This window comes from Bos javanicus, chromosome 12 (assembly GCF_032452875.1).
Source record: "Bos javanicus breed banteng chromosome 12, ARS-OSU_banteng_1.0, whole genome shotgun sequence".
NCBI classification, from domain to species: Eukaryota; Metazoa; Chordata; class Mammalia; order Artiodactyla; family Bovidae; genus Bos; species Bos javanicus.
The window spans coordinates 36,645,134-36,655,692 of record NC_083879.1 but is presented as its reverse complement, the minus strand read 5'-3'; the positions used below and the strand labels follow the sequence as shown (position 1 = coordinate 36,655,692).

Here is a 10,559-nt window from a genome sequence, read left to right as displayed (position 1 = left end):
CCCACCAGGGCCTGGATACTTTCTAGAGAAAGTAACAGTTAATTTAAATCTGATTGATATGGCAGAGTAACTCAGATGTAGAGATAAGGCTGGGTTTATAGAGTATTTTTTAAAACAATGTTCTGTCCTGACATTGTAATTCATTTTAGAAAATTTGGAATATCCAAGAGTAAAAATAAAATTAAAACCATCGAGAATCTAACTACCAAGTTCTATAAGTAAACAAGAGAGTAGTTATTTCTTTCAGTTCAGTTGCTCAGTTGTGTCCAACTCCTTGCGACCCCATGGACTTCAGCACGCCAGGCTTCCCTGTCCATCACAACTCCCAGAGCTTGCTCAAACTCATGTCCATCAAGTCTTTTTTCTAAACATATACTTATTTCTAGGCAGAATTGAAATATAAAGCTTTCCATTCTGCTCTTTTAGTTAACATTGAGGATGTGAGTCTAATGACTATACATTATTCCATACTGAGAGTGTTTTAACTATGTCCCCTCTGTGCGATGGCTCATCTATTTCCTACTGGTAATCATTTTTGTTTTAAGGTTTTATCTTGTCACTAAATGTTATACAGCATCTCATTATTTTATAATAGATTCATCAAAATGGATTGAGGCATTAAGAGCATTTTTAAGGCTCTTGATAAATTTATTTTCATATAAGCTATATCAATTGATATTCCTACCAGCAACAATAAAGTGAATGTCTTGGCTATCAATAGGGTATTAAAGATCTGTCTACTATGTTGTTCAGTCACTAAGTCATGTCCAACTTTTTGTGATCCTATGGACTGTAGCCTGCCAGGCTCCTCTGTCCATGGGATTCTCCAAGCAAGAATACTGGAGTGGGTTGCCATGCTCTCCTCCAGGGGATCTTCCTGACCCAGGGACTGAACCCATGTCTCCTGCATCTTCTGCATTGCAGGCAGATTCTTTACCACTGAGCCATGGGCTTCATATATATACATATAGATACATGTGTATATACATATATATATATATATATATATATATATATATAAGAGGCTTAGATGGTTATCAGATGGGGTGGTGGGTGAGACCCCTTTAAAGAGGTGGTCAGGAAAGTCCTTTCTGAGGTGAAGAAGCACAGAGAGGAGAAGTCCAGGAGGAAGGGGTGGTGCCATGTAGCAAGAACAGGAAGACTGGTTCATCAGGCAGCTGTTGAAATGGGCAACAATATGATCTTATAGGGTCTCAGGCCATGGGAAGCAGGCTCGGTTTCATTACAAACACACCACCAGGCTGTTGAAGATTATTAGCAAAGGCGGAGACTTGCTCCAGTTCACTTGTTCAGATCAGTGTGGCTTCTCTGAGGAGGTTAGGAGGATACCCAGACAAGAATGGACACAAGGTGAGTTAAGAGGTGAGGGAAGCAATGATAGACCGGGCAGAGTGGTGATAGGGGTGAGGCCCAAGTGTGAAGCTGTGTGTGTGTGTGTGTGTGTGTGTGTGTGTGTGTATACCTTTAGCTTCCAAGAAGGAATGTCGTAAGGAAGATTACCTGTTGATGATATGGATCAGGAGTGCTCAAATCAGGGCCCTAGAAAGACCACCAACTTCCCTAACTGACAACATTGTAATGAAGATGAAGAAGGAGACACTTTCCCAGGTGCCTTTAAAAATACAGCAAGTGCTTATATGCTGATTGTTCCTGACTCTGTGTTTACAAAGACTGTCAGATCTCCACATTCATTCTGCAGTCATCACTCCCCCAGTGGACTTATGTCTCCTAACAGGACAGTATCAGCAGCTGGTAGTTACCAATTCCTATTATGTCCTGGTTGATGTGATGACCTCCTAGAAACACTGTCTCATTAATACTATGACCACCCATCAGTTTGTAGTGTTAACCTGGTAGGATTGTCTAGCACATAGAGGCTCTGCGCTTAGTCACTCAGTCATCTCCTACTCTTTGCGACCCCATGGACTGTAGCCCACCAGGCTCCTCTGTCCATGGGATTCTCCAGGCAAGAATACTGGAGTGGGTTGCCATGCCCTCCTCCAAAGGACTTTCCCAACCCAGGGATTGAACCTATGTCTCCCACATTGCAGGTGGATTCCTTACCATCTGAGCCACCAGGGAAGCTCCTAGTGCTGTCAGTTTCCCTCCACTAAGCAGGTCAACTTTAGAATCTGTGAGGTCAAGTCAGGGGAGTCTGTGCCTGGATAGAAATCTGCACACGGGGCTGAGCACACCCTTCAGGTGGGTTTTACGGATCTAAGGCTACGGAGAACCGAGAACCGAGTGCAACTCAGAATAGTCCAAGTCTGTGATATGCAAACATGAAGAACAACACTCCCTCCTCTGGAAAAGCCAGTTTTGCTGCATTTGCACAATACTCTGGCATCCTTGACTCCAGATAAACCTGTGCATCTCTGCTCCCTTGAACCGGTTCTAACTGCTTAGTTCCCACACCCAAATATGAGCAGAATAAACTTAACATTTGTTCATTTTATACCTAGAGGAGAGCCATGATTTTACCTTTTCTTTGAAAAGTATCCTTTCACACTGAAAAGAAGGAAAAAACACATTTACTCCTTTCAGGGGCACCAGGCCTTGGCACAGTTAGGTAACTGTCTGCTCTAGCTGCCATGTGGGATCTGGGCTCCACCATCCAGTGCTCACGTGAACTCCAGGACCAGCTTTGTTCTGTACTTTTGTCAGTGCCACTGTTTCCACTTCAGACCAGATCTCAGGGCAGGCTGTCTCTCCTCTGTCGCCATTCCTGGGTTCCAGCCCTCCACCTGACATACCAGAACCCAACTCAGGGGATGTTATCTCCTTGGTCCAGAGGTTCTAAGATAAAGTTTAATGGAAATTTGAGGCAAAAGCCTGATTCATTTTAAAGGGATAGAAACTCCCTTCTATAGACTTGAGGTAGATAAATTGAGGTATTGTGGAGTAAAGCATTTTGTCACAGAGGTTCGTGGCATTGTACAGGAGACAGGAATCAAGACCATCCCCAAGAAAAAAAATCGCAAAAAAGCAAAATGGCTGTCTGAGGAGGCCTTACAAATAGCTGTGAAAAGAAGGGAAGTGAAAAGCAAAGGGGAAAAGGAAAGATATACCCATTTGAATGCAGAGTTCTAAAGAATAGTAAGGAGAGATAAGAAAGCCTTCCTCAGTGATCAGTGCAAAGAAATAGAGGAAAACAATAGAATGGGAAAGACTAGAGATCTCTTCAAGAAAATTAGAGATACCAAGGGAACATTTTATGCAAAGATGGGGTCAATAAAGGACAGAAACAATAGGGATCTAACAGGAGCAGAAGATATTAAGAAGAGGTGGCAAGAATACACAGAAGAACTGTACAAAAAAGACCTTCACAATCCAGACAATCACAATGGTGTGATCACTGACCTAGAGCCAGACATCCTGGAATGTGAAGTCAAGTGGGCCTTAGAAAGCATCACTACAAACAAAGCTAGTGGAGGTGATGGAATTCCAGTTGAGCTATTTCAAATCCTGAAAGATGATGCTGTGCAAGTGCTGCACTCAATATGCCAGCAAATTTGGAAAACTCAGTAGTGGCCACAGGACTGGAAAAGGTCAGTTTCTATTCCAATCCCAAAGAAAGGCAATGCCAAAGAATGCTCAAACTACTGCACAATGGCACTCATCTCACATGCTAGTAAAGTAATGCTTAAAATTCTCCAAGCCAGGCTTCAGCAATATGTGAACTGTGAACTTCCAGATGTTCAAGCTGGTTTTAGAAAAGGCAGTGGAACCAGAGATCAAATTGCCAACCTCTGCTGGATCATTGAAAAAGCAAGCGAGTTCCAGAAAAACATCTATTTCTGCTTTATTGACTATGCCAAAGCCTTTGACTGTGTGGATCACAATAAACTGTGGAAAATTCTGAAAGAGATGGGAATACCAGACCACCTGACCTGCCTCCTGAGAAATCTGTATGCAGGTCAGGAGACAACAGTTAGAACTGGACATGGAACAACAGACTGGTTCCAAATAGGAAAAGGAGTACGTCAAGGCTGTATATTGTCACCCTGCTTATTTAACTTATATGCAGAGTACATCATGAGAAATGCTGGGCTGGAGGAAGCACAAGCTGGAATCAAGATTGCCAGGAGAAATATCAATAACCTCAGATATGCAGATGACACCACCCTTATGGCAGAAAGTGAAGAAGAACTAAAGAGCCTCTTGATGAAAGTAAAAGAGGAGAGTGAAAAAGTTGGCTTACAGCTCAACATTCAGAAAACTAAGATCATGGCATCCAGTCCCATCACTTCATGGCAAATAGATGGGGAAACAGTGGAAACAGTGGCTGACTTCATTTTTCTGGGCTCCAAAATCACTGCAGATGGTGACTGCAGCCATGAAATTAAAAGATGCTTACTCCTTGCAAGGAAAGTTTTGACCAACCTAGATAGCATATTAAGAAGCAGAGATATTATTTTGCCAACAAAGTTCTGTCTAGTCAAGGTTATGGTTTTTCCAGTGGTCATGTATGGATGTGAGAGTTGGACTGTCAAGAAAGCTGAGTGCCGAAGAATTGATGCTTTTGAACTGTGGTGTTGGAGAAGACTCTTGAGAGTCCCTTGGACTGCAAGGAGATCCAACCAGTCCATCCTAAAGATCAGTCTTGGGTGTTCATTGGAAGGACTGATGTTGAAGCTGAAACTCCAATACTTTGGCCACCTGATGCAAAGAGCTTACTCATTTGAAAAGACCCTGCTGCTAGGAAAGATTGAGGGCAGGAGGAGAAGGAGATGACAGAGGATGAGCTGGATGCATGGCATCACCAACACAATGGACATGGGTTTGGGTGGACTCCGGGAGTTGGTGATGAACAGGGAGGCCTGGCGTGCTGCGGTTCATGGGGTCACAAGTAGTCGGACACGACTGAGCGACTGAACTGAACTGAAGCCTGAAAATACTATAATTTATTAGTTGGTGTTTTGCCCTACATTTTATATTTGCAACATGGGATTTCTCCCTCTTGCTTTCATTGCTCGACAAATGAAGCACCTGTTTGGACAGGGCAGAAGGCTACAGTGTTTAAGGAACACTGAGGGTGAGCAATGTGGCGTCCCCTCAGAGATAGTATTGGTGGGGCAGGAAGACAGACTGTAAATAAACTGCCATCCAGGGAGGCCACAGCAGAAGCACTAAGGGTTGGGATTATTAAGGACCGACAGAAATCAGTATGATGTTATCTCCAAAGTCTGAGAAAAAATAACTCAATTTAGAACATTATGTTATTAAATGCTCATTCAAGGATGAAGATGAAAATATTTTCATCCAAATAAAAGCTTGGAGCATTCACCATTAAGATACTCTCACTAAAGACATTTCTTCAGGGTATCCTTTTTGAATTCAGTTGTTGGTTTTTTGATATGAGGTGTATGAGCTGTTTGTATATTTTGGATGTTAACCAGGGATGAGCTTTGGACAGAATACTTCTATTTCCAAAACAAAACACATAGAGGGAAAAAGAAAATGAAGAATATATGCTGGTTTTACTCTTAGTAGCTAAAGGAACCTTGCCATCTCCACGTGCTTCCTCCACAATACACTGATACTTGCCAAATTGCTACCAGATCACCTGGTTTCTTGCTCACACAATTTCCCCAGCACTGGACTGTTTAAAGGGTATGTCCTTACCCAACATTCAAGACTCTTTAAAATTCAATTCCAATTTAATTCTCCAAAAAGCTCACTTAAAGCAGTATTAACTAATCTAGGCAAATGGTCTGTAAGTTAAATACCGAATAGGCAACAGCATCTACTCACCTACAATCCCTTGTTTTTGCAGTTCTTTCTCCCTGGAAAGCCTCATTTCCTCCGTTTATCTCTGTAAGTTTCACTCAGGTTTTAAAGTCTAGTATAAACCTTATATTCTTTACAAAGGCTTTTCACACAACGCATACAATTCTTATTTTCTCTAAGTCTCCTCTGGCATTTAATACAAACTGCTTTAGTGGAAGTTACCCGTTTAGGTAGAGGATGACATATCACTCAAGCAGGAACCTGTTAGTTTATAAATTCTTTGTATCCCTAAACGTTCTCAACACAAGGCCTTGTAAATACCAGTAGGGTCAACAATTGTTAGTAATAACGACCACACCTTAGTTTGAAACTGTTAACCAAATCTCCTCACCGGTGGGTAGCTAGACTGGCTTCTCCACTAAAGCCACTATGATCCACTAGGGAAGGGGGACGACGTCGCCACCTGCAAAGTCAAAAGCAAAGTAAGGAGTAATGCGTGAAATCCGATTTATATGCAGTGAGAGTGATAAGGCACTGAGCTTTGGACAAAAATCAGACCACAAAACGGTCCCCGAAGACCACGTGCAATCTGCTTTCAGCATCCGGAGTAAAACAGCAAACAGCCTCCTGCTGGGAGGGTCTGGGGCGGGGGGATGGGTGGGCTGGAGCTTCCTCGCTGCCGATTGGCTCCCTGGAGCCACCGCCTCCGGCGATTGGTCTCTGCCGCAAGGGATACCGGGTCTGCACGCGACGCGGGCCTGGGATTCGAGGCACGAAGATGGCGGCTGAGGCGTTGAGGGCTAGGCGCCCCGTGTCCTCCTGCGGGCAGGTGGAGACGCACGGCCGGGCCCGGGGAGCCACCGAGGCCCTGTGTAGCCGGTGTGGAAGAAGGGCGCCCAGAGCTCTGGGTGAGACGCGGGGGGTCAGTCCGCCTGCCGTCACGGGAGCTGAGGAACAGGCAGAGTAGGGAGTGGCTGCGACGGCGAGGGAGCACGGGGCAGCCCAGGCCTCGAGCGCGCAGCCCGCCTTTGAGGTCCTGACGCCAAGGCCTCGAGAGCGGCTTTCCGCCCCTGCTGCGCACTGACTGCCCCACTGATGGGGTCGCAGGTTCGAGAAAGGGGTAATGTGAGAATTTAACCGTCATTCTGTGGTGAAGAAGCAACGAAACTTCATTTTCTTGCATAGTTTTGTTGTGGTAACCAAAGGTTCCTGATATTTAAAAACGGATGTTAGGGGTGGGGGCGGGGGACTTGTTGCTCTCTTGGCTTAAAGCCTTGTTCAGAAGACAGCCCGTTAGGTTTTGTGCATCTTGTGTTCAGTCTTGGGCCATCCAGGGAGAACGCGCGCCCATACTCCGCTCACTGAGACTCTCCTCAAGTGAAAACAGGTTCAGTTTATTTGACCCTAACCTCACAGGCCTTAGAGTGCTATGTCTCTGCAGGGGTGTGTTGTTGAAACTAAACTCTTGGAGCTGCCAGAGTCTTATTATCACCCTGTGTAACTGTTACATTTTATACTTTCAAAGTGAAAGTCCATTTTCTCAGTCGCTCCAGGATGGACTCTGCTTGGGAGACCTGAGCGTAGAGAAAATTGGTTGTGTTTTCTTGGAGAGAGGCAAGTTCTCTTACCCGAATTTCGATTGCTGCTGTTTCATAGAAAATCTCCATTATTTGATGATATAGTATTACAAAATAAAGTTTTAGAACATGACATTTTAAAATCACCTGTTCTTTCATACATTTGTATTATAATGCTGAGAAGTACTCAGTTGGAAAGATGGTGCCTTTGCATGTGGAATTATCAAAGTGCTTTGTAAGCTGTAATGCAGCCCACGTTATTTCGACTTGTACAGTATCAGAAATCTTTAAAAGGTAAAACAGTTTTGATATCCTTAGTAACAGTATCTCTGGAATTTAAATTAGAGCTTTAAAATTTACCCTGGTTTTAAACAAGTTTTAGATGTTTCATTAGCTTAAAAACTAAATTTCTTTTTTTTTTATCAAAAGAATGCAATTGTTTTAATATAAATCAGCAGGAACACTTAATTTTATAGTAAATGAAGCCTCATTTTATCTAGTTTCTTTTCCCATTTTTCTTGCAAAATCTTTTTAAATGACATAACTATAACATATATTTATTACTATAAACTTCAGATTCTACTTAGAGTATTAAAATGTTGGTATTAGATGGTATTTCCCTTCATAAATGCTAAATCTGTGAAAAATAACCTTTATATGGGTCATGTTTGTGTGATAGTAGTAGCATCTGACTTCTGTCCTGTCTTCTGTCTTTGCCAATGTCTTAGATCGTTAAGAGAGGATTTTTTTAAAATTTGAATGTAACTGATTTACAGTGTTTCAGGTGTACAGTAAAGTGAATTAGTTATATCAACACATCTACATATATCCACTCTCTATTTTTTTGTTTTGTTTTGTTTTGGTTCTTTTCTGATTGTAGACCATTACAGAAGTATTGAGTAGAGTCCCCTGTGCTATTATATAGCAGGTTCTTGTTAGTTATCTATTTTATATATCAGATCAGATCAGATCAGTCGCTCAGTCGTCTCCAACTCTGCGACCCCATGAATCGCAGCACGCCAGGCCTCCCTGTCCATCACCAACTCCCGGAGTTCACTCATACTCACATCCATCGAGTCAGTGATGCCATCCAGCCATCTCATCCTCTGTCGTCCCCTTCTCCTCCTGCCCCCAATCCCTCCCAGCATCAGAGTCTTTTCCAATGAGTCAACTCTTCGCATGAGGTGGCCAAAGTACTGGAGTTTCAGCTTTAGCATCATTCCTTCCAAAGAAATCCCAGGGCTGATCTCCTTCAGAATGGACTGGTTGGATGTCCTTGCAGTTCAAGGGACTCTCAAGAGTCTTCTCCAACACCACAGTTCAAAAGCAATTCTTCGGCACTCAGCCTTCTTCACAGTCCAACTCTCACATCCATACATGACCACAGGAAAAACCATAGCCTTGACTAGATGAACCTTTGTTGGCAAAGTAATGTCTCTGCTTTTCAATATGCTACCTAGGTTGGTCATAACTTTCCTTCCAAGGAGTAAGCGTCTTTTAATTCCATGGCTGCAGTCACCATCTGTAGTGATTTTGGAGCCCAGAAAAATAAAGTCTGACACTGTTTCCCTATCTATTTCCCATGAAGTGATGGGACCGGTTGCCATGATCTTCGTTTTCTGAATATTGAGCTTTAAGCCAACTTTAGTGTGTGTATGTCAGCCCCTTCTCCCAGTTTACCCTTTCCCATCCCGTGGTAACCATAAATTTGCTTTCTACATCCATGACTCTACTTCTGTTTTGTAAGTAAGTTCATTTGTACCCCCCTTTTTTTTAGATTGCACATGTAATTGATATCATATGATATTTGTCTTTCTGTGTCTGACTTCACTCAGTATGACAATCTCTAGGTCCATCCATGTTGCTGCAAATGGCATTATTTTGTTCAAAGAGAAGGTCTTGCCACTTTCTCAAATTGACCCTCACTGTCCCCTTCACAGGATGGGAAGTACAAATTCGCAGATGGAAGTATGATCAAGTAGAAAGAACATTAGACTTGGAAACAGAACTAGATCTGGATTATACCATTTATCCCAGAACACCAAAATGTTTATCCATCTCTAGGTTGTCAAATATGATATCTACAGCCTATTTAGCTGTGATAATTATAATGATCAAATGGAGTATGTCAGATTTTTTATATGATTTTTTCTTTATATGATTGTAAGAGCTGGCAGATTCAAAGTATTATAGGTACCAAATAACTATCTAAATGAATGCAAGCAATATTAATTATCTCTGCCTGGTTTCTCTTTTCTTCTGATTTTTCTCCCTTCTAATTTGTATTGTTTCTCTTGAATTTTAATGTCATCCATTTCTAACTAAATAGATATATTTTTCTATAGAAGAGAATCCCTTTTAATTTTTCCCTTTGCTTATACTGAATATGCATCATTAACAAACTGGAAAGTTTAATTCACAGAAGAATTTCGTCAGTAGGTCACCACCATGAACTTCAATGTGGACATGCTTTTTGTGACCTGTGCTTATTAATGACTGAAGAATACAGCACAATCACATGCCCTGATTGTGAGGTAAGTTTTATTGTTCATATCGATCACATTACAACATAATGTTACAGGTAAAAATGGTAGAGAAATAAAACATACTTCTAATTAGGAACTAAAAACTTGGATATTTGCTGCTGAGTCTTTTAAATAAAGAAACCTAGCAAAAGATAAGGCTTTTCACGTACGTTTTTGTAACTATTCAAAGTGATCAAAAAGAATGCAAGCTTAGGGTCATACACTTATCAGTCTACATCTGTATTTTTTTTTAAAGATTTTTTGATGTGGACCATTTTTAGAGTCTTTATTGAATGGGCCAGAACATTGCCTCTATTTTATGGGGTTTTTTTTTTTTTTTGGCCCCGGGGCATGCGGGATCTTAGCTCCATCCTCTGCATTGGAAAGTGGAGTCTTAACCATTGGACTGCCAGGGAAGTACTAAAATCTCTATCCCCTTTTTCTAAACTGATATCATGTAAGCAAATTTAGAATTTTCCTCTGCCTCTCAACCTTTGTGTGTCATTAAATTTACACTTGTAGAGATGTGTTAAAAAATAAACAACATCCTAAAGTTAACTTTAGAAGTGCTAAAAATAATGCAGTTGCACTAAAACCCATGCACTCAAGATAATGAGAACAAATTAAGGATTTAAAATAAAATTTACTGAACTTTCTTTGCATTTACTACAAATATAAGTATTGCTCGGTTTATATATGTATGTTC

General features: G+C 41.7%; 1 protein-coding gene across 2 annotated transcripts in view; it reads left to right on the top strand.

Moving 5' to 3' along the window:
* The first annotated feature begins 6,468 nt into the window (after positions 1–6,468).
* The window catches only part of RNF17 (ring finger protein 17), a 110,776-nt gene continuing 106,685 nt past the window's right edge, over positions 6,469–10,559 (top strand). Inside the window, exons 1-3 of one of the 2 annotated variants that reach the window (XM_061435026.1) lie at positions 6,588–6,659; positions 7,513–7,622; positions 9,768–9,862. In XM_061435026.1, coding sequence (XP_061291010.1) covers positions 7,574–7,622; positions 9,768–9,862 — 144 coding nt within the window. In that variant the 5' untranslated portion in view covers positions 6,588–6,659; positions 7,513–7,573. Of the gene's footprint in view, positions 6,660–7,512; positions 7,623–9,767; positions 9,863–10,559 lie in introns of both variants that reach the window. The other variant, XM_061435025.1, reaches the window with a different exon arrangement.